The sequence below is a fragment of the Rattus rattus genome, chromosome 2, assembly GCF_011064425.1.
Source record: "Rattus rattus isolate New Zealand chromosome 2, Rrattus_CSIRO_v1, whole genome shotgun sequence".
Taxonomy (NCBI): domain Eukaryota; kingdom Metazoa; phylum Chordata; class Mammalia; order Rodentia; family Muridae; genus Rattus; species Rattus rattus.
The window spans coordinates 84,162,082-84,186,720 of NC_046155.1; the positions used below are offsets into that span (position 1 = coordinate 84,162,082).

A 24,639-nucleotide genomic window follows, 5' to 3' on the forward strand; every position below is an offset into this window, starting at 1 on the left:
TCCCGATGCTGGTGATTTGGTGCAAACATGACCACGGTGTCTTGTCCCTTGGTTGTCAGTTTCCCAAGATTTTGTCTCAGCACTTGAAGTGCATGGGACTCTCTAAGAGTAGAAAGAGTCTACTGGGAGAATATCTTGATTCTTCCTACTAGATACCTACACAAATCTATGCTTAGCCTATTGGGTACCTATACCCGACTAACTCTATTTCTCTAAGCACACATGATCTACCTCATCTACTTTATACCAGTCAGAATCTGCATTGTCTGGATCTTCACCATATGAAAGCCATACCCATACTAATCACTCCCTGTACAAAACCTGCATCTTTATTTTATTGCAATATCTTAGCAACATAGCAGCAAGAGCAAAGGGCTTCATCTGTCACCTGGTTGTGGTTCCTGTCCCATCACAGGCATAACACTGGACTTTAGTTTATACATCTGTAAAATGGGATTAAAACTACTACCTGTCTCATGGGTTCTCCAAATTATCCTGTTTCATTTTGGCAGATAATGGATGTTCTTCATACCTCAGTTTCTCATCCATGAAAGGGGAATGACAGCCACATTCCCTTCCGTACAGGACAAGGACAGAATGGGGGTGGTGGAATCCATGCAAAAAGCATTCGAAGTTTCAGTGGCAGTCCAAGTAAGGACTTAGTAAACACAAGCTAAAAGTACTAGGTTGCTAAGTACACATAATGTATAGGTTTCATCTCAAAGTAAACTTTTTCATTGGTTATTGTTGCCATAGAAGGGCTTAGTACATACTTCCTGAAAGTGCTAGGTTGCCAAGTATATGCACTATGCATGTTTCTCCTGTCAATACAAGTACATTCAATGGGTATCGTTGTTATAGTAAGTACAACCAAAATTTGCTCCAGAAGCTTATATTTTGCCTGTTTTGTTCCCATCTTGTGGTTCTATTTGGGAGTGGTGGGGATGTGGAGTTTTCAGGAGGAGAGAAGAGGCCTAACTGGCCTAAGTAGGTTACTAGAAGCAGGCCTTTGAACTGCCTCTGCCTCTGCCATCTGGTCTACCAGGGTGTGAACCTCTGCTATATATGATACCCCTACTGCCAAGAGCCTCACCTTTCTTTCCTTGTCTTGATGGACTGAGGCTTTTTAGACTATGAGCCTAAAGCAGCTTTTCCTCTACAAAGTTGGGGATATAGGTCATAGATTGAAAAGTGACAACTGCTATTGTCAAGAAGAACAATGACTTTATGTATTCTGAGTTATGTGATCTACTCAGGCCACTAATGTTTAGGCTTGGAGAAGTGAAGAAGGGTGATGTCGACAGCATCTATTTCCTGTGACTGTGCAAATGCATGTGGCTGGACTTTGGAGAACTGGCTTGGTTATTTGTGGACCGGTGTCTCACAGCAGTCACTCTGAGTCACAGGAAATAGAAAGGATCCTTGGCCATGAGACCACAGTTCTTCCCTGGGTACAGTCTCCCATTCTCTGCCTAGACAATGGTCCAGCCCCACCAATGCTAATTAGAGACCTGCAAACCAGAGTCAGCAGAGCCGATGGCAGAAAAGGGATTGCTGTCCCCCAAACTGGTCTGCTCTGCCCTCGAGAGGCCCTGCTCCCACAAGGAGGCAGAAGATGGAAAGCAATTTGGTCTCTGCCATCTCTCAACAGATGCTGGGCACCATAAGAATTAATGGGCTGGAGACGCAGGTAAGGGCCATTCAGAAGCTCCTCATTACTTCAAAAACCGCTCTCTATGGAGGAAAAGGTTAATCGAAGCCCAGAGCTGGAAGAGAGGCGAACAGACTGCAATTGCTTTAATCCCAGTGGTGGCAGGAAAGCTTCCAGAGAAAGAAGTTTATACCAAAGAGGCTGTGCTTTGCCCCAGAAAGAGGAATTGAGCCTAGAAACCAGGAGACCTGCTCCAGTAGTCCAAAAGCCCTGACCAAGCCCTCTCTGAAGCACAGCCAAGTAGCAGAACTTTTATTCTGTTTTTCTTTGATTTAGCCATACTATGGATAGATCTGCTAGGCAAATGTGTTACACTCCCAATTGTAATTTCTTAAAAACAAAAATCCTGAATATCCTCTATATTAATGAGCCATAAATCTTGTAGGAAATTATCTCTCCTGGTGAGTTTTCCTCCCTAGTCATAATTATCTGACAAGATGTGACCTTTGTGTACACAGAACACACGGTTATGAGTATTGAGGGGGTAATTTATTGTACTTATAATCAAGGTCAATGTCAATACAGAGGGGATGAATGCACCATGGCTAGCACCTACAGGCTGGCTGAAATCTTATATTAATGGAAGTTAGTGAACTTTGAGTATAAACAATAATACCAAGGAAGCCAACATTGCAGGGCTAAAGTATTGTTGAGAAAGAAACTGTTGAGAAGCAAACAAGCGTACACCGAGCTTTGTCAACCTTGACACTATTGATATTTGAGGCTGGGTAACGCTTGAATGGACGGAGACTGCCCCATGCATTATAGAATGGCCAACAGGTCTCTACTTTGTCCACAAGATGCCAATAGTTCCCCTGTCTCTGAGTTTTGACAGCAAACATTACATTTAGTCATATCATAGGCAAATGTCCTGGTTGGCCAACCTCTCCCTAGGTGAGTGAGAACTATTGGTTTACAATGAGGCTCAAATTCACTTCAGCAGCAGCCCATAACTTAACTAATGGCAACCATTGTCCAGATTCCTGACATTAGTCCCCAGATGAGCACAACACACTGAGGCCCCATGCTTCCTCTCATTGGACAGTTACGTGAACAGTGACCGGATGGCTGTGAATTTATGTCCCTTCTCTTTCCCCCTCATTTCCTTGATTCTAGCTTGATAAGGTAATTCCTTATCCATTTTGACATGATGATGACACAAAGCACTGGAGGAGTTTGAAGCAGCTCGCATGGCTTAATTGATCCTAAGGAAAAGTGGCATTATTATTATAGCCACTCAGATGGAATACGCACAAGTTTTGGAATGTGATTCCTGTCATCTCTTAGCAAGATTAACTCTCATCTCCTAGCGTCTCTTAGCAAGTTGACTGTATCAAGTCTGACCTCAAAACACACCTTCTGTCAAGTGTAATTAGCCCGGTGCTGGGGAGGCTGAGGCTGAGGTCAGAGGATCCAAGTTTCAAAGCCAACCTGGGCTATAGAGTGAGACTCTGTCCACTGTGTCAAAGAGAAAAATAAAGCAAACCTCTCACCCCTGAGAGAGAGTTTGGGGATCAAGTCCCTCCTACTCTCTTGTAAGCATACGTGGCTCATTCCATTCACTCTGGCAACTCATATTAAGGGCATGATCACATGCCTGCATATTTCTCATCTGATTCTTCCAACATGACTCCAGGCAGAAGCCTTCTGCCTCTCTTGCTGTCACATCCCTGATGTTGTCTCGCACAAGGCCTGGCCTCTGCATGGCCTCACAGCTATTTATTGAATAAGCCAAGATGAATGGATTACACAGTGTAATTTTAAAGCTTTCATTCCTTTCCATATTCCCTGGCTTTGTTTGTAATCCTCCTGGCCCTAGCAGCATCTTTAAATAATGTGACTGTCACTCCCTCCCTCCATGCCCCCATTTAGCTGATCAAAGGCATTCAAGTACCTGGTTAGATTTGAAAACTGAGCAGTCAGGAACATTCCCTTCCTGTAGCCCTTGATCTCCAGGCCCTGGGTGATCTCCATGTAAATGAACTTCTGTTCCCTTCCAAGTGAGACAACCTCAGAAATACCCAGATTGACAGATCTTTACTCTACAAAAGAGCTCCTCCAGGACAGCTCCCCAGGTGTCTGCATCTGACTCAGAGCCATTTGCTAATCAGCAGAGGTGCTGTGGGAAGTAGGAGTCAGTGAGTACTGAAGGTGAAATTAAATGACAAGAGGCCTTGGCAATTGGAGTAGGTTCAGAAATGATAGCCCCCCTTGAGGATCAATGAAGAAGAATCAAACACGCATTCAGATTTATCACAATATTATTGATGCTCAGGGAGACAGTCTATTTTTCTGTTGTTCTGAAATGAATTTTTTTTTCCGATCGGCTCTGTAGCTGATGGTATTTACCCACAGGCTTTATGGCAGCCTGTATGACAAAAAAATAAAAGCACATTTCAAACAAAGCCGTCCCTCTATCTGTCTGTCTGTCCTCTATCCACCGTCCAGGCATCTATTTGTCTTTAGGTATCTATGTATCTGTCTGTCCATATCCATCCAGTATCCGTCCACCATCACCTCTACCTACATCTGAGTACAGCTGTAGATACTCGTGCAAAGCATTCCCTCTGTTCATCTATCCAGCCATGGATGCATATATCTTCTATCTGCCTATCCATCATCCATCTGTTGTCTGCCTGATTGTCTGTCTGTCTGTCCATCCATTCCCTATCTATCTATCTATCTATCTATCTATCTATCTATCTATCTATCATCTATCTATCCATCTATCTATCTATCTATCATCTATCTATCTATCTCTATCTATCTCTGTGGTAATTTGAAGAGTAAGGTCATTTTCTGAAGCTCATATGTTTGAATACTTAGTCCTTAGTAGGTGGAACTGTTCTTGGGAACAATTAGGAAGCATAGCCTTATTGGAAGAAGTGTATCACTAGGGGCAGGCTTTAAGGTTCCAAAAGCCTATGCCATTCCTAGTGTGACCACTACATCCTGCTTATAAATCAAGAAGTTAAGATCTCGGCTACTGCTCTAGCACCATGCCTGCCTGCCTGCCTGCCTGCCTGCCTGCTGTGATGCTATACTCCATGACGGTTGCGAACTCATCCTCTAAAACTGTAAGCCCCAAATAAAGTCTGTCTTTTATAACAGGAGTTCTCAACTTGTGGGGTGTGACCCCTTTGGGGGATTACATATCAGATACCCTGCATATCAAATAGTTACATTACAATTCATAACAGTAGCAAAATACAGTTATGAAGTGGGAGCAAAATAATTTTATGGTTGGGGGTCACTGCAACATGAAGAAATGTATTGAAGGGTCGCAGCATTAGGAAAGTTGACATCCACTGTTCTCTAACTGCCTTAGTCATTGTATCTATTCACAGCACAGCATAGTAATTAAGACACTATCTGTCTTTCTGCTATCTGCCATCAATATGTCTGGCTGCCATCTATGTATCCAGCTATATCCACCTATTCATCCATTCACCTGCATCTGAGTATATCCAGAGATGGACGTTTACAAAGACCAGAACTGGTACGTCTGCCTTTGTCTAAGCATTGGCAAATCTTTCTACTGATGACAGCAATGTTACTCTCTAGCCTAATGAAACAGAGACTGCAAGAAAGATTCTGATGTCATATGACCCTGAGCCTGGCACCCACCATGGCTATGTCCCTTCTACATGACCTTGGGTAAGTTACTTGACTTTTAAGACCCTTAAGTCTGGAACCGAATCTAATAACAGTGTGAATGTGGAAATATTAGTGACAATAATGACTTTAGGCCACTAATCAAATTTAAAGTCCTTCCAGACTTTTCCTGTTTTACTTTTTCATTTCTAAGACATTTGGTTCCCAGGTACTTCCATCCAGAGACCAGATCAATGGTCACCACTGCCAAGCACAGGACCCATGTGCTACAGAGAAATCTGAAGCCAGGGAGTTGGACATTACTCACTCCTTCAAGATATTAATCTAACCATTAAGCAGAGAGTCTTGCTACCACCAGAAGATGAAAAGTTGTACCATGCTGATGGTAGAGGGCCTAAGGATTCTCAGTGACCAGTTGATACATTTCCCCCAGTTCCACAAAGCTGTGGCAGGCAGGTATACTAGGCCATGGAGAAGGGCTCCTGTAATCACTATCAAAATCAGTGGGATTCGGGAAGAAAATGGATATCTTGGTGGCCTTGGGTTGTACGAAACCTGGACTGTCAGCAAAGCCATATTGAGCATGTGTGATGTAAGGACCTGGTGAACACACAATAGAAGTAGAGTTTTGAACTCTAGTACACAGCAGGCAAAGCCATGAGGAGCAGAAAGGGCACTGTGGGAGGAAGAGGGAACCTAGCCAGGGCTCAGAATTCATATGAACACTGTTTCGGCAGGGTAAGCTCTCCTAAGGCCTTCACACCTGCTGTCTTGCTCATGACACATGGGTAGCATTTAGGACACTACTTTCTTTCAGAAAACCTAGCATACCCTTCTTGCCTGACTTACTGCATAGAGGGCAGCTGGCAGAATCCCATTGTGTATCCTGTGGCGGAATGAATCCAGCAACAGGTCACATGTGGTTATGGCCTTTGGACAAAAAGATCATACTTTGGTTGCATTTTAATGCTCTGTGTGTGTGTGTGTGTGTGTGTGTGTGTGTGTGTGTGTGTGTGTGTGTGTGTGTGTTTGTAGAGGCCAGAGGTCAACTTGAGAGTCTCCATTAGCCTAGAGCTCATCAAGTAGTATAAGCTGTCTAGCCAATGAGGCCCAGGGACCCACCTGTCTCTGCCTTCCAAGTTCTGGGATTAGAGCAGCGCCATAATATCCAACCTTATTTTTCAAATGTGGGTTCTGGAGCAAGCCCTTTACCAACTGACATAACTCTCCCCACAATGCCTTTCTAACATGGAAAGGCTCAAGTCACAAAGACAACAATATACTATAGCATCTCCCACCGCCCCAAAGACAGTGAAGCATATGAGAGCCCCAAAGACAGTGAACCAGATGAGACTGATGGAGGTATTAAGGAAGACTAATCGGACCCCTCCCCACAGTGTGTGGTATTGATGCTGAAAGTGTGCTTTGCACCACCACCCTGAGGCTTAGGTCCCTGGAGCACCCACAACCTTAAGAGTGGCCATTTTGCAGGGGTGCTGCCCGCTCATGTTACGTTTTCCAAGGGTGTGGGCATCTTCCTGCTCTTCCATGGAAGTTCTGAAGAGCTGACTGGATGAAGTTCAGCACAAAGGGCATGGGAAGGTGGAATCCAGGTGGTGCTCTGGAGAAGGACTGCTTGCCCAGAGCTTTCCTGAGCAGGACAAGTTGCCTTCTGGGGGAAGGGTTGAGCAAGGAGTGTATAGTCTTTACTCTACAGTCTGCATAACAACTTATCCTGGGAATTGTCTCATGACCTAGAGGTAGACAGGGAGACAGACACTTCCCAAAGTGTTACATATAACATCTGGGAGTTCATATGCATGGCTGTGGAGGATACCCAAAAGATACACACACACACACACACACACACACACACACACACACACACACACACACACACAAGTATAGTTCTTTAAAGTTGTGATTCACTAATAGTACTGATGGTATAATGCCTTTCAACTTTGATCCCACTGGCACCTTGGAGGGAATAATTTTTTCCCATTATGATAAATAATTATTTTCCAAGTAGAAGCCATGGATCAATTTCAGATCCCCTAGGTGCTGCTTTTTTTTTTTCCAAGACAGGACCCCTCATTGGCCTGGAGCTTTTAATGCAATGGCTGCTCATGTTTTTTTTGTTTGTTTGTTTGGTTGGTTTTTTTTGTTTTTGTTTTTGTTTTTCATCTTTATTAACTTGAGTATTTCTTATTTACATTTCGAATGTTATTCCTTTTCCCGGTTTCCGGGCCAACATCCCCCTAACCCCTACCCCTCCCCTTCTATATGGGTGTTCCCCTCCCCATCCTCCCCCCATTACCGCCCTCCCTCCAACAATCACTTTCACTGGGGTTTCAGTCTTGGCAGGACCAAGGGCTTCCCCTTCCACTGGTGCTCTTACTAGGCTATTCATTGCTATATATGCAGTTGGAGTCCAGGGTCAGTCCACGTATACTCTTTGGGTAGTGGCTTAGTCCCTGGAAGCTCTGGTTGGTTGACATTGTTGTTCATATGGGGTCTCAAGCCCCTTCAAGCTCTTCCAGTCCTTTCTAAGATTCCTTCAACGGGGGTTCCATTCTCAGTTCAGTGGTTTGCTGCTGGCATTCGCCTATGTATTTGCTGTATTCTGGCCGTGTCTCTCAGGAGAGATCTACATCCGGTTCCTGTCGGCCTGCACTTCTTTGCTTCATCCATCTTATCTAGTTTGGTGACTGTATATGTATGGGCCACATGTGGGGCAGGCTCTGAATGGGTGTTCCTTCTGCCTCCGTTCTAAACTTTGCCTCCCTATTCCCTGCCAAGGGTATTCTTGTTCCCCTTTTAAAGGAGGAGTGAAGCATTCGCATTTTGGTCATCCTTATGTTTTAATGAGCGCCATCCTCACCACTAGGGGATCCTAGGTATCCTCAAGACCTTCACAAATATTCTCTCAGCATCAAGTTATTCCCATATTGAGAATGCCCAAAGGTTTGAGTTGGTCTTTAAAGTCCAGTGAATTCAGTGAGTTAAGGAAAGAACAAGCCATTAGATGACTAAATTCCACAGGTAAAATTCACTCACAGACACAATGGCTAAAGAGATATGCAAAGAATGAGGAACAGCAGAACAGAGGTCATGGGATCCTTCTCCTCAGACCTAAACATCTGTCCTGTCCAACCATCCCTGGGACCTGCTCCTCTCTAGGATAGCTATACTGGTGTGTCCCTAGGAACAGGGCAGACAAGCACAGAGATTCGCTGAGGATCCATTTCTCCTGCAGTGGAGAGGCCACCCTGAAGCAAGGTGGTTTGTGACTTTCCGGGCTCTGGATAGGAATTCTTGAGCTGAGGTGCTGGTGTATTGCAAGGACCTAGGGCTGGAAGGAAGTAGGAAGGTGGTCTTTGCCAGCATGCCACAGAAATTCCCCAAAGGCCTGTTACACATTCATGAACTGTTCAATATGTTTTACTGTGTCCGATACCCAGAAAGCGTTCTCGCTGGGGCTCCAAAGGAGGTCCAGCATGCCTTCCTTTTCTCCTTGTGGTCTAAGCAAAGCATGGAGCTAAGGAGGTCATCAATCCCCAGACACGCTCCCCACAAAGCCTGTAGGAAAAGCTGCATTTCATAGTACTAAAGCTTACACAGGCACCCACTCCATGCCCCTCTGACGTGTCTCAAGATCATTCCTATGATGCTCACTAGGACTCTGTCAGAAGGCACCTTTAAAATGGAATGAGAACAACTTGGAGGTTAGACAGTTCCATCAACACTGCAAGCAAGAAGATGCAGAGCTGTATTCTACCTGTGTCTCAGTGACTCTGAGGTAGGCCCACAGAGAAGACATAAGAGACAGGCCACCTTCTCCCATCCCTGGAGCCATGGGCCGTCTACCCCACACGGAAACTCCACTGCTATCTATATTGTTCAGAATGTTCCAGCACCCAAGCAGATAGTACGATTTCCTGCCCTGGGAGCTGGGTCTTGTTGTTACAGTATTACTGAACGCCTATTATCAAAAGCTGTGGCCTGCTAGTCAAGACTGGAGTCTAGCTCTGGGTGGTGATGTGCCATTGTCTGTTCCCTTGAGAGTTAATCCAGTTGGGGTGGCTAATTACTTGGTCAAGGGACCACCCTTCAGAAAGGCAAGTCACCTTAACAGTCACACCCTAAAGTGATAGGAAGAATAATTAAGCCCTTTAATGAGAAAATGCACATTTTTCCCCCTGGATTTTCTGCCCCTATAAAGAGCTGTCACAGAACCTCAAAGTAAAGATAAGTGTCAAAGGCCACAGGAGGCACTCACCTGGGTCTCTAGGGTGATCAGTGGACTTGGGTGTGGATCCTGTGGGGAGAAAAGAGAAAACCCTGTTAAGTGGTGAGCATTGCTTTCAACCCTGTCTGATATCCCGTCGGATGGGGTCAGTCAGACCCTGTCTTCTCAGTTCTCTGAGAATGCCAGACCTTGACCCAGTCTGCCCTCTGCTGAAACCCAGCGCTCCTTTCCATATCTAAGGAAGAAAGAGGCCCACGGCTGTCCATAAGGAAATCACTGTGCAGAACAAGGAGGAGGGGTGAGAGGTGACTCAGATGATAATGCACGAGGACCTGAGTTAAAGGACTGGCATGAAAAGCTAGGAAGGGACACACAACTGTAATCTTAGGACTGGGACACAGTGACAGGCAAATCCCTGGTGCTCACTGATAGTCAGCACAGCCTACTTGGTGAGCTCCAGGCCAGTGAGAGACCTTGTCAAAACAACAAGCAAGCAAGCAAACAAACAATTCCCCGTACCCAACCAAACAAAAGCAAAACCAAACTACCAATGTGGCTGGCTCCTGAGGAATGATACCCGAGATGGACCTCTGACACCACACATTTGGACAAACACACATGCGTGTAGCCACAAGGTACCCATAAGAATGTGGGCTCACATGAATACACATATACATACAGGAAAAAGAGGAAAAGGCGCTTTTTCAACACATCTTCAGTGTGTTCAAACCCCCTATCTGAAAGAGACTCGGGTGCATGAGAGAATCAGACATAAAGTTATGGTTTATAACGAGGTTGTAGATTATGTGTATTCTTGTAAGACTGGAAGACACAAGAAAGAGAAAAAAGGGGGAGCCAATTCCTGTGGGAGCCAAACATCCCAGCAGGCCAGGAAAGATCTTTTCAGGCCAGAGAAACATCCCATTCATTCACTCTTGACAAAAGCCAATTGACTGGGGATGCTGGGTGGTAAAGTCTGGGGTCACTAAGCATGAATTCTGGGTTGGGGGAGGGGCAGGGCAGGGGCAGATGGAGGGGGTGAGGACTAATCAGAGGTGATGGCATTCCTTTCCTGAGTGGTTTCCAAGGAAAACAGGAAACCCAGCACATAAAGACTATTTTTGTCTATACCACGTCTGCTCGGAACTTAACCATCCTATGTGTCCATGATTCTGGGAAAACCACATTTAGCCGCCTCTACACAGGACGGCCATGCTTGTCAGGCCCTGGGTAGACATCCAGTTTGAAACTTGGCTCTCTCAAAGCAGAGTTTTCCAATACAGGTTTCTAGGAAGCCATGCAAATTAGCACCAGGCTAGCCTTCTTCAAGTACTGTGAATAAAGGAGAGTGAAGAAAAAACCCAACATTCTAAACTCCTGGTAGAGAGACGGGGGTGGGGGTGGCATTGAACATTGGGCTGCATTGGATGCTAGACAATCACTCCACTGGCCTCTCACTTTAATTTGTATTTTGAGGTACAGTCTCCGTAAATTGCTAAGGCTAATCTGCTGGAACTCACTGTATCCGGCTGGCTTTAAACTTGTAATCCCCTTCCTTGCCTCCGTTTCCCAACTTGTTGGTTCGCCGTCCTACAGGCCTTGTTTTTGTTAAACATTTTAAATATTGTTTTCTTACTGTCTGAGACAAGGTCTTTCTGTGTAGCCCGAGCTAGACTGGTACTTGCTATGCAGTGCAGGCCAAGCTCAAACCTATGGCCATCCTCACACTTCTGCCTCCTGAGTGTCAGGACTGCAGGAACACACTACCAGACCCTGCCCTCGCCTCAATTCCTGTCGGACAATATCTTTCTCGTGGCACATTTGAGGCATGGTTCAAGCACATTCAGACCTCTGGACTTTCCTTGAAGGGAAAGAAAATTTGTCTTCCCCCAATTCCAGTTCTGAGTCCAAGTCCCAGCACTTCCCTGGCACAACTCCAGGGACGTTGCCACGGAGAGCCCTTGCTCACTCTGACTTTCATGCTGTCTGAGCACAGAGAGTCCTCGCACCCAGGAAAACACTATGGGAAGCTTTTCCTTCACTCTACCACACTGCAAAGCTGACCCACAAGAACTGATGAGGAGTCTTGGAGAAAACAGTTCAGGTCTTCCCTCCACAAACTCTCCCGCCCTTTATTCAGGATAGCATTCAGCTATGATCCACTAGAACTCAATGTTTACCAAGGTACTTAGGGTGGGGCACACGGGCTCACCATTCCTCCCCTTCTAGCCACACTCATCATTTGTATGATCAGTGATGTACAGAGCTGGAGAGCGGAGCCCGGGTCCCTACTGAATGGCCACACAGGGCAGGCCCCAGTTTACTCTTCCAGAGATGGATTCATCCTCCCCATCTGTGGCTGGCGCAGACCCTGTTTGTCCCGCACAGCCCTGCTCTTCACATCACCATCCACCGTGCCTGCACATCTCTTCTAACTGCCCCTCCGTCCATATTCATGTAGATTTGAATCGGAACAGAAGAAGCTGTGGCTCGGCCTCAAAATTGGCCACCTTCTCCAAAGCCAAATCCTAGCTAGTGCTGCACGGGGCATTGGGTGCATGCCCAGATTAATTAAGTTGTGCTTCATGGCCCATTTGGCTATTGTATAGGGCTTATGCTTCATTGCTCAGAATCCCAAGACAGCAAAGAAAGGGGCAATGCAATCCTAAACCCCTAAGAACAACTTCACTAGGAAAGACCTCCCTTGGAAAGCTATGGAAAATCTCTGCCAGTTATGAGGATGATACCAAGAGACCAGTCCTTTGACACAGCACACAGCATCTACTCTTTATCTTGGGTTCCAAAATCACAGACCCTGTCACATGCAGTCGGGAGTCCAAGGTTTATTTCAAAAGCTTCTGGGAGAGGGAGTACAAAGGGCCCTTATTTAGCATCTTAATTAACTGGCCAGGAAGAGGATGAAGCCCTCACAAGGGGCCTGTGTCACTAACACTCAGCTGTTCTCATGCCAACCACACTTCCTTCTCCCGCTGGGTGCGCACTGGAAATGTGAGACTCTCCCTAACCGGCTAGGTCCTGAGGACTCAAGGTATGACTGCATATCTGTGAGGTCTCACTCACAGTAACAACCTCCTTAATTGGAAAGGCTAACGAAGTGGAACTGGGTCAATGATGCCGTCTGCCTAATCCATCCTGTCTGTCTAAATTGGGACTCTTAGGTTTACAGTAGAGTAAATTCCTGTCTGTCAGAGAGAAGGCTTCAAGGGACCAAAGGGGAATTTGCAAAGTGCTCACCCACTCCAGTGGAGTGCTTCTGGAATTATAATGAGGATGCCAGGACCACAGAACCTCCTATGCTAGGGAAAGCACTCGTTCAGGGCACCAAGTGCAAAGACAACTTGGAGAAGGCAAATGGAGAACCAACGGAGGAGACGAAATCTGTGATCCTCATTTCTTACGGCTCCCTAGACCCACATTCTCCAGTCCTGGGACTTTGAGGTTCTGCTTGGCCTTGGCCACTTGAGCTAATCCACTGGGAGTTTCTCAGAACATGTCTAACACAGAAGTGAAAGATATGATTGAACTTGATCTTCTGTGTTTTTTCCACCTCAAGAAGAATATGACTCAGGTGGCTACTGGTGCAAGGAAGAGGAGAACTAGAGAGAGAGAGAGAGAGACATGGAACCAACTTATAGCTTAGACTAAGCCCAATATACAGATCCCTAGCTCACCCCCAACCAATAGAAAGCACAGAGAAAATGTATGTCTGCTCTTTTCATGCACTGAGTTTAGAGTAATTGGTTATACAACATTACTGTGGTCATAACTAACTGATACACTCTCTAAACACTGGACTTAAAAGGACTAAATATTTTGTCATAAACCCCACAACCTTGAAACTCAGTTTACTTAAGTATAGAAATGCATTCAAAGGAAATGCGCAGCTATAACGAACAGCTATTATTTCTCAATAATAATATAGTGCTAGCTGTACCATGACATCAAGCACGATACACTTGGCCATAAGGATCCTGGATGGCCTCTGAGTTCACCTTCTGCATCCCACAGGATTATTCAGGAGTCACTAGAGGCCAAAATAACACTAAAGGAGATGGCCATGGAAGAGTCTCTTTCAAGAGCTACACTGCTTCCATTCCCTGGCTTATTAACATTATTACTTAATGAAGGTTTAGAGCAGTTAAACACTACAATGTGAGCATCTCCTGTTCAAAATGTTTGGGACCAGAAGAGATGTTAGAATTTTCTGCATCTGCAGTTGTTATGGGAACTGACCTGATGTCCCTTTTCCGATTTCCAAGCACGATGGGTTTGGGAAGTAGGAAATGCTACCAACAACAAGTAACACTGGGTGAATCCTTTCTACATTCCAGGCCCTGGGCTTGCCTCCTGTGCAGCTATCATTTCAATTTCCCCTGTAATAACTCTCAGAGGGTAGAGACAGAGAAGCTGATGGCCAGAGAGAGCTGGAATAACCTGCCCTAGGTCACACCGTAGAGCACCAAGCCATAGATGGCCCTCTCTTTTATAGCAACTCATGGAGAATATAGTCTGACTTACAAAAAGTCATCTCACACTTTGACTCATATCTACCAGAGACATACATTCAGCAATAAGCAGGATCACAACAACAAACAGCAGAACACACCCACGTATCCCACACACACCCACATACGTTTAGTTGTTTTAAGATTGTAGACACTGTTGAGCGAAATTAGCACAGGAATCATGACTAAATGAAGCTGGTCTCTGCCCCAGAGAGAACTGGAGTATTTAGCCAGAGCAGTCGACATGCACTTTCTGTGTTCTGTGCCAGCAGCCTGCACTGTGTCTGCCGGTCACCACAAAGAAGCCGCACATGAGTCAGAGAGACTCTGTGTACACTTGCCTCTGGGCTGACTGTTCAATCTGAGGAGAGCCAGATTACGGTTTTAGAGAAATGAAACTCATCTGCCCATCACAAGTCTTGTTCATAAGATCAGGAAGCTGGACTCAAATATTGTGTAGTCCATGGAGACCAAAGGCCAGATTCTAACAAGCAATTAAGCTTCAGGAGAGACAGCAAGGAGAAACATGTGCCTTGGAATCTCAGGCATACACCAGGCATTTCTGGGTTTTTAGTTTTGCTTTAATAGGTGGTTTGTTGTTAGGCAATGGCTCAGGGTGGAGGTGACAATGATTCATGCTTTTCACATAAGACTTCTGAAGTCAGAGGGCCCTTACAGTATACCCTGTGTCTCAGTCACTCCCACGAGATGTGCCTGAAGACCAGCTTGGCGCTCTCTCTCTCTCTCTCTCTCTCTCTCTCTCTCTCTCTCTCTCTCTCTCTCTCTCTCTCTCTCTGAACCCTGTGACTGTGGCTAGAACTGAAAACTCTCTAGCAAGGAATTAAGGCCAGCTTGGTAGACACAGAGAGGTCTAAGCTAGCCAGAGTTCTTCCAGTGAGAATCTCTGAAAAAAATTGCTTATGAGGTCAAAATAACCTTCTCTTTGTTTTTTTGTGCCTACCTAGTGAACACTTAGACATATCCCTAACACTAATAAGACATATGTCATCTGAAATGCAAGTTACTATACATACTTACTAACTCCATGTCAGCAAAAAGCACATAAAAGTCACCATGTCATTTCAAATACTTTCTCTGTGACGTAGTTGCACTAGTTGCAGCCCTGCCTGGGGAGGCATCCTGCATCACAGATATTCATGGTGGGGCTGGGGGTGGGGTGTAATTTGTTTACAAACAGTACTCAAAGGGGAGAGAGGCAGGGCCAGGGAATTGGTTTCTCTGATGCCAGACAAAGGTTCATTAGGAACTCACTGGGTATTCTAGGCAAATGTTCAAAGGACCTACATTTTTACTGAATGCCCGTGGGCCATTCTCACCTACAGGGATCCTGAGGGCCTCTGCCCTGTGTCAGGGAGATGGTAAAATGACAAAAGGCAAACGTAGCATCTCTACTCAGCTGGCCACTGAGTATCTTCTGTACACATGACTCCTGATACTTCTGATGCTGGTGACAGCTGCGTCCTAAGGAGTTTTCTGCAAAGTGTCAGTTATTAATTTCTTCCTACTTAGAGGGATAAGGTGTCTCTCCTGCCCTATGGAAATGGCCCAAGGTGTCCTGTCTTCTCTCCAATCTTGTCTCCCTAGGCATGTGTAGTTTCTTCTCATCTCTTTCTCAAGCCCTAAACACAGCAATCAGTGCCACATAATGGAAGATGATCTCCATGGGATTGCCTTGGTGACTTCTTTCACAGGTAGGTGGCCCTGTGATGAAGGCAAGGCACATGGCTGGCAAGTGATGCTGTGGAAGGGATGTCAGGGACACAGAACTCTCCTTGTCACCTCGGTGAGGAGTGCTCTGCTTTGACTTGCAGTCCAGAATCACACAGAACACAATTTGCTGAGGAGTGACAACTCACATTCAAATAAGGATGAGGTGGAGAAATCAGAAACTCCATAGAGAAGGGAAAGGTCATGTCAGTTGTTTTGTTTGTTTTTGTTGTTGGTGGCAGTTTTTTTCCAATGACCCAGGCCATTGCCACAGGGTACATTTGTCTTCCTCTTGCTACCTTCCAAATTTAAAAAGTTTTATACACATATAAGTCTGATTTCTTTTCAATATCCTTTCCATCTATTTTATTCCAACTCTCTCCAATAATCTACAGTGTGATGCTCAAGCCTGTGGAGCTGGGAGTACCTTACCTACAGCTTTGGAAAATATGAGGGAGTATGGCCCCAAGGGAACATAGTCAGCATTGCAACGCCTGCCTTCCTTAGCGTGTAGACCCCAGAACATGAATGGTCAACAAACCTGTCCTCTATCATATGCACAGTTTTGTTGTTTGTGCCCAAGAGGGTCTGTTTTTCCATAAAGAGTTGTGGACCTGGGAAAGCTGGCAGTGAAGTGTTTGCTGTCCAAGGATGAGGCCCTGAGCATGGATCCCCTGCAACCATGGAAAAGCCCCAAGCAGCACATGTGCCTAGGACCCCAGCTCTGGGGTGGCTGAGACAGGTGGATTCCAGAGAAACTCTGGACAGCCAGTCTAATTGAATCAGTGAGTTCTAGGCTCAACAAGGAATCGTGGCTTGCAACATAAGACAGAGGGCTGGGGAGAGAGTTTCAGGGGCAAAGTGCCTACTGGACAAAGGTAAGTCTCTCCAGCACTCACCTAGAAGCTCGGCCTGACAGTGAGCACCTGTAACCCTAGCACAAGGGGCAGGAGTATGTAGAGCCTGGGAGTGGGGGTGGGAGGCATTGCCTGGCAGCCAGTCTAGCTAGTGAGAGTCCAGACACTCTCTGCTCCAAAAACCTAAGATGGAGAATTAACAAGGAAAACACCTTCCGGCAACCTCCAGCCTGGACAGTCCACTCTCTGTCTCTCTGTCTCTCTGTGTCTCTGTCTCTCTCTCTGTGTGTCTCTGTCTCTCTGTCTCTCTCTCTGTCTCTCTGTCTCTCTCTGTCTCTCTCTGTCTCTCTCTCTCTCTCTCTCTCTCTCTCTCTCTCTCACACACACACACACACACACACACACACCCCACCACCACCACACCACAAAAAGGTCATATGTATGTCTGGTCACCACTGACAGTAAGCAGAACACAAGGGAGCATTAGGCTCCTCCTGAATGTAAGACATTTTGCTAAGTGGGTCACTGAAATTTCATGTCTAAGAGGTGACATTAAAAACCCATTTAACAGATGGTGAAACTGATGTTTGGAGAAGTAATTTGCCCAGGGTGGATCATTAGTAGGTGTCTCTTATGGTTTGGTTTAGCTCTGAGGTGACTCTGTAAAAGGCTCATATAGTGAAGGGTTGGTCCCTAGCTAGCAAAGTGATTTGGAAAAAATTTGTAAATATTAGAGGGTGATGCCTAGTTAGAAGAAATAGGTCATGAGGAGAGGAGCTCATTAGAGCGCTCTCTCTCTCTCTCTCTCTCTCTCTCTCTCTCTCTCTCTCTCTCTCTCTCTCCCTTCCTGCCCCATCCTTCTCTCCCTCCCTCTCTTGCATTCCCACTTCCCCCAGCCTTCCTGTACATCATTAGGTTACAGTCTCACCATGCTTTCCCCACCAGGATACCCTGCCTCAGCAGGATCCCAATGGATGATCCCCATGGGACCCTGAGCCAGAAAGAAAGAACCCCCCCCCTTAGGTTGTTCTCTAAAGGATTTTAGTCCCAGCTGTGGAAAGGCAACAGCTACAATATCAGAGCCAGCACTTAGAGCACAGAGCTAGGGCCATGGATGTATGCGTTGCCCACCTATGTAATGAGTTCCCTCCGCGGTTCAACCACATGATGAATCAAAATCACTCACCACATTTCAGTTTAATGGTCAGTACCAAATAGGAGCCTACGAAGACTAGGGGACTGGATCAGATTCTTCTAGTACTAGGTCTCCCCCATTTTCTCCATCTAGGCCTTTGAGTTAATGGGTATTACAGTTAAGTAAATGATAGGAACTGAGGGGGACAGTCCAGAAAAAGTTTGCCTCACAAGCATAAAGCCCTGAGTTCATTCCTCAGAGCATGGAAAACCTGTGGATGTGGGCACTGGAGGGTCCCTGGAACTCACAGGCCAGCCAATGTAGCCTACAAACAATGAGCTTCAGGTCACAGAGAGAGGTCCTGTCCTCAAAATTATGAAGTGAGTGGTTCTTGTCCATCCACGGCTTCCATGTGCATACTCACTCATGTGACATGGCATACACATATGTAAACACACGCCTGCACAGCACACTCAACAACAGGGGTAATGACAACAGCAAAAGCCACTCATGCTTGCTGTGAAAATGGACTGAGACAGAGTTTGCTAGCCTGGCTCACTCAGCCTTAGCCCAGAGTGGGAGTCACAGCACCAGTCTTCCTCTGAAGACAAGCACTGTCACCTTACAGTGTTCTTCGTTTTGAGAGTCACTTTAGTCCACAACGAGACCCTGCTTTGTAGCAGCCTCAGCCTCTACCCAGTGCAACCCAGACAAGCACTCCTCCCTGGGCTTCTGCAGGTGGCCCTTCAGTTCTGCAGGCAAGAACATCTGCCAGGGGATGGAAACACAAGCCGCACCTTCAGTTTCACTCAGTCATCGGGCGTTTCCTGGGCACCTACTGATTTTGCATTCACTTGCTGGATTGACCAAGATGGCACTGAGTGTATCATCTACTGCCTGGTGTTTCAGTGACATTGTGCTGTGTTCTGAGGTTTTGGGGGTTGGCAGGTGAGGACTTTGTTCCACAGGGAGGCAGTATGGACTTGAGCCCCGGGTCTGAAATTAAGACCCAAAGAAGAGCAAAGGAAGAGAACTTAAAGATGCAGGTGTGTAGCTCTGTCCCTCTGTGGGGCCTGTGAGGGTGTGTGTGCACGTTTGTGAGTGCTTGCATGTGTGCATGCGTGGGTGTGTGCATGTGCATGTGCATGTGCGTGTACAATATGGTTTTTGAGTTAGGGTTGCATGAAGCCCAGGTTGGCTCCAAACTTGTTATGTAGCTGGGCGTGACCTTAAATGCTTGACACTCCTGCTTCTACCTTCCAAGTGCTGGCATTTATGGGGCTGTGCCGCCATGCCTGGTTTGTGCAGTGTTGGAGATTGAACCCAGGGCTTCACAGGTGTTAGGTAAGCACTAAGTAATTGCATGCCCAGCCCACTCTGTGGGTATTGTTCGCCAATTACTTGGTTTCAGAATCTCCACACAGCAAATGAACAGACACTACAGATAACTCCATCTTTCCTACAAGGTTGACTGAATGTAGCCCAACCTCAAACCAGCCCCCATGCTTCCTGGTGAGTCTGTGTGAGATCCAGGCGAGAAGTACATTTCCTAAGGGCTACCGCCTGTCTGAATCAAAATTCAGTATGGCCGGGAATGTAGCCAACCGTAGGTCACTTGTCTAGCATGTGATCCTTGGTTTGATCTCCAATGCTGCCAAAACTCAGCCTGGAATCCAAGTTTGTAGACGTTACAGAGACCGGATTCATCCTGTTTTGCCTAAACAAATCTCTCAGCCTTCCCAGGCTCCCCCATTCCCTTTCTTTTCTGTCCTTCTATTACTAGAATATATTTTCTACCAAAGACACCACATCCCTTTGGGAGACTGATTCAGCTGTGCTTCATGGGTGGAATGTTTCCAAGGGACCACACGCGGAAATGCCAAAACAAGCCATGGAGGGGAAAGGACGGAAAGACCAAAACGACAAGGAAAACAAAACAAAAAAAAAAAAAAAAAACAAAAAAAAAAAAAAAAACAAAACAAAAAAAAAAAAAAAGAGCCAACGACCAACGATCCTGAGGAAAGAGCTCTGAACTCCAGGCTCTGGGATGGACAGAAGATCCCTCACTGGTCTAGGGGAGCTGCTGAAAATACATGGTTACTCTGTGGGCCCAAGGAGAAAGATGGTCTTTCTACAGTTAGAGTCCATGTGGAGCTCAGCACACCTCAGCAGAGGAAGGTCCAACCCTGCCTTCCTGAACCCCTCTTCCACTCCTTTGTGACATCGATGGTTCTGCTGCTGCTGCTGCTGACGATGATGATGGTGGTGATGATGATGACGATGACGACAACACATTTGATGACAACGGTCACTTTATTTTTCAGTGCTGACGATATAATTCCATACCTACTGTATGCTAGGCTAAAGCAGGGCCAGGTGTATTGCACTAGTGGACATCATATCTGACACAGCTCCATCTCATCCTAGCTCCAGTTCCAGTGAAGCAACCCCAGCCCTATGGTGGCCATCTTCACAGCTATCATTCTGAGGTCCTTAAAAGGAACCACGATCAGCAAGTGACAGCAATAAAAGTATAAGCAACATTTTATTACGTCATCAATCCACTGTCACAGAACAGTTGTGAGACAGGATGTTTATCCTGGGGATGGGGATGTGGCTCACTTGGTAGAACACTTGCTTAGCATGCCTCCCCAGCACTGCACAGAACAGGGGCTCGCGGGAACATACCTGTAATCTAACAGGAGGTACTTGCAGGGAGTCACAAGGTCAAGGCCATCCTTAGCTATATAGCAAGTTTGAGGCCAGGCTAGGCTACATATTTGTCTCTAAGCCAGTCAGTCAGACGGACAGACATTTAGAAAACAAAATGTCCCTAAAGACTGGACATAGGAACAATCACTTTCTATATTTTTACTATGAGGAGGTGTTCTTTGTGACATCATTTGTTTATTGGGCTCCACATTAGAAATATCCTGGGGTATCGTTCCCAATTTAAAGAGGTAGAAATGCAGCTGGGACAGGCATGGGACTTGTTCAAAACCCAGCAAGCCTAGTGTAACCTTATTACCATCACAGTCATCTGAAAATCAACAGTGAAAAGTGAACCACAATACTTGGGTGCTGTCTGCTTTGGCCTCTATGATGAGCAAAGCATTTTAAAACTAGCTGCAGCCATTTCAATAGAGGACGGCATCTCCGAATCTTAGTGGATGCCTTTTGTTGAGATATCAGCAGATGTGGCTAAGGCAGACAAGCCTCAGGGCCACAGTAAGAATCACACAGCATCTGCCTCTTGGAGTTGGACTCTGCTGTAGCCAGTTCTGTCCACCAACCTGTGTCCAGGAAGCATGTGAGCTTGTGATTCTCAACCATCTGGGTGCCATCTTTATCTTAAGAACTCTCCAGGATGCCTCCATCTTGCACCAGCCCGAGGAATCAATTTCCAAGGTGTATTTCTTCATGTCATGTACATATATACAATGCCATGTAGATTTCACAGGAGAAAGAGGTTCTAAAGAGACAGAAGAAGGCTGAACATGGTGTCAGCCTCTACACTGAGCTTCATAGTATGTTGGTGTGTGTATGTGTGTGTGTGTGTGTGTGTGTGTGTATGCACGTGCACGAGCTCAAGCGCTTTTTTGTGTGTTCTTGTATGTGTGAAGGCCAGAGGTTGATATCAAGTGTGGTCTACAATTACTCTCAATGAACCTGGAGCTCGGCCTATTTGGATAGACTGACTGTCCAACAAGTTCCAAGGATACCCCTGACTCCACCTCAGTGCTGGACAACAAATGGTGGGATAATAATATGCACTAGGCCTTTTACAGGGTGCTGGGCATCTGAACTCAGCTGCAAGTACTTTATCAATGGAATACTCTCCCCTGCTTCTTGGTCTTGTCTCATGGGGACGGTGAGTTGGGAGGAGATCAGGAGGAAGGAGGGGGATATGGGCCAGGAAGACAGAGGGGGCTGTGGGACAGGAGGGCAGAGGTGGCAGGCAGGAGGAGGCGGAACAGGAAGAAGTTCCTGGTGTTCTCTGCCTGCTGGTTTCCTGTAGCCACCTCTGCAGCTGCCTGCAGACTGTGGGGCTGTTCAGGGAAAGAAGTGCTCTCATCACCCATGACAACAGACTTGGCCCAAGGAACCCAAAACGTGCACAGCCCCCAGAGGCAGGAAGGCCAAAGAAAGCCCAGTCTGACACAGCATGCTGCTCACTGCTCACAAAGCTCCAGCTGGGTGAAAGGGACAGGACAAGGCAAGAGGAAGGGAAGGGGGTCCAGGGCACCCCAATGTACAATGAACTCCATTCTCCAGTGAATAAGCAACTCTCCTCAAGTCCATCTCAATGGCTTTGTTTTGAGGACGAATTCTACACCCAGAAAGCCCAACTTGTCAGACCTCCTGCCAAGGTCAACCAAGAGCCTGAGATCCCCAGGCAAGTTGATAATTGACACCCAGGCTACAACTTCTGTGCTAATTCCTGCTGGACTGAACCAAAGCCCACAATGTTCCTCTTTATTTCTGTGCCTTTCTGCACTGGGTGGGAGGGGGATGCTAGCTCACATGTAGGCTGTGCTTGCTGTTTCTGCAGGCTCCATTCAGGGGGCTAAGTGCTTCCTTCCCCAGAACTTCACTGAGACATCTGCAGGGGAGGGTGAGAAAGAATGGGAGACACAGACCCTAGTTAAAGTCTCAGTTCTCATTCACTACACAGTGAGAATTATCCCCAGTGTCCCAGAGCCTCTGTGGGGAGGGCACTTTGGGACTGTGACTAGTAGAGCTTTTGCAGAAGTAACAAATGAACTGGGACTGGAGAGCCTCATTCAGTTCAGAGGTGCTTTGATCTGCCTGCAGGAGGACTTCAGAATGAAAGAATGACACAGAGTGCCAACTTATACAGGAAAGTGCAAAACTGAAGTTCTGAAAACACATATCTAGCATCTTCCAAAGGCACTTGCTCACCTGGGCCGAACAGCAACCTCCCCTCTCACAAGAAGCATGGGCCCAGCAGTTTGCCAATGCACCTATGCCAATACCATTTCTTTACTTAGGATGCTCATGTGTAGTGTGAATAGGGGTTTGTGGAAGTGAGAACTGGGGTTCAGAATCTCTAGCTTAGTGGGTCTCAAGTCATGCCTCGTGGAGAAACTGGGCTTAGACAAAATGTGGGAACAATGTGACATGAGCTGGACATAAAGCAAACTTGCCTACAATGTCCAAGGATGATACAGCCTAAGAAAAGCATGTGATATACCCAGGGATACTTGGTTAAGAGCAGTCTATGCGGCCAGAGATGGAGCATATTCCTATGGCTGCCTCCTCACCCTGACCCACATATGTCCATACTTCAGAGACTCTGTAGGTTCAGTGCCAAATGGCACCAAGAAAGTGATCATTGCAATAAAGCCAGCCATATGAACTTTCCAGATGTTCAATGCATGCAGAAGTTATGTTCATATGATACTATATTAAGTCTACAATAGCATTATGTCCAAAAGCAGGCACAAAACTTAATTAAAAAGAATCAGTTGATAAAAATGCTAATGATCATCAGAAATATTGGTGCTCATGGACTTGCCTAATCAGAGGTTGCCTCAGTTCTTCAGTGTGAAAAATGCATAGTACCTATAAAATGCAATAAAGCAAAAATGCAATAGTATGAGGTGTGTTGTTGCTCTTTAGACAACTTGCCCCATTTTTCCAAGATTGAGGACTGTCCTCTTTATTTGAATATTTAATGGAGTCATCTTGGGACTTGTGCATAGAAAACTTTGGATGGATACTTATTGACTCTAGATTTAGTGGCTCTCAAGCCATGTTAGTTTGTAATCCAAGAGGCAAATGGAAGACAGATGCTTAGAACCCAGAATGAATGGCAGGATGGTCCCCTTACTATAAAGTAAGGAATGTCCTCCTCACAAACTAAAGTGTGTGGAGAAATGGCAGTGAATACTTGTCAGCTAATATATATGTTATGAAAGTAGAAATGTTATTGTGTATGTGATGCATGGCATAGCTAACGAACTAGGCTCTGGTGCAACTACATTACATATATGGATGTCATAAATCTAAAGTATGTTCCCAAAGCCAGGGATGTAACCTCAGTGGGAGAGCACATCGTAGCACATTGTGTGAATGCTTGGGTTTTCTATCTAGCATCACACATAAAAAATAAAATAAAATGAAGTAAAATACAGGAATGTATGCACAGTTTCTTCCATCCTAAAAACTAGAAGATCTCCACATTGTCTGCCTATTGTCTAAAGCTTCTCAAGCTTTTCTGAGTCACCCCACTCCTGGCACTATTATCCAGTGGTTATTTAGGTAGGAAGGTGGAGAGAGGCCAGCATCAGGTTTCCCAAGCCAACTTTGATTTCTGAGCTAGAACAGAAGAGGTAATGAGTGAGAGAAGACGCATTCCATATTTCACTTCTACACGTTGCATTTATAATCATTCATGCAGATACTTTAAATAACGAAAGGGGGGATAGTACAGTCGTTCTGATCTCACCTGCTAACTGTGTTTACATGCTAACAGCGTTTCTCAGGGACAATTATCTTATTACTAGTTTGCTAATCTTTTCAATCTTTCCAACACAGTTTACAGCTGCAGACTTCAAAAATTAAGGCTAATTAAGACCCTGCTTCCGGCAGGTAGCATAAACCGCTCACACATTTTAACAGAGTAAGATAAAATTCGTTTGGAAAGAGGGTGAGGGGCACAATGTCAAAAGTAGAGAGAAGCCTCAGTCAATGTGTAGGTTCTAAGGCTAGGATATAATGGTCCCTTAGCATGCTCAGGAATTCTCCCAGAAAACATTGCAGATCCCAAATCATCAGAGGCTCAAGCTCCTCCT

General features: G+C 45.9%; 1 protein-coding gene across 1 annotated transcript in view; it reads right to left on the reverse strand.

The window, feature by feature from the left end:
* The window catches only part of Xylt1 (xylosyltransferase 1), a 286,196-nt gene that overhangs the window by 183,484 nt on the left and 78,073 nt on the right, over positions 1-24,639 (reverse strand). The window contains exon 2 of the mRNA XM_032892825.1: positions 9,606-9,644. Coding sequence (XP_032748716.1) covers positions 9,606-9,644 — 39 coding nt within the window. The remainder of the gene's footprint in view (positions 1-9,605; positions 9,645-24,639) is intronic.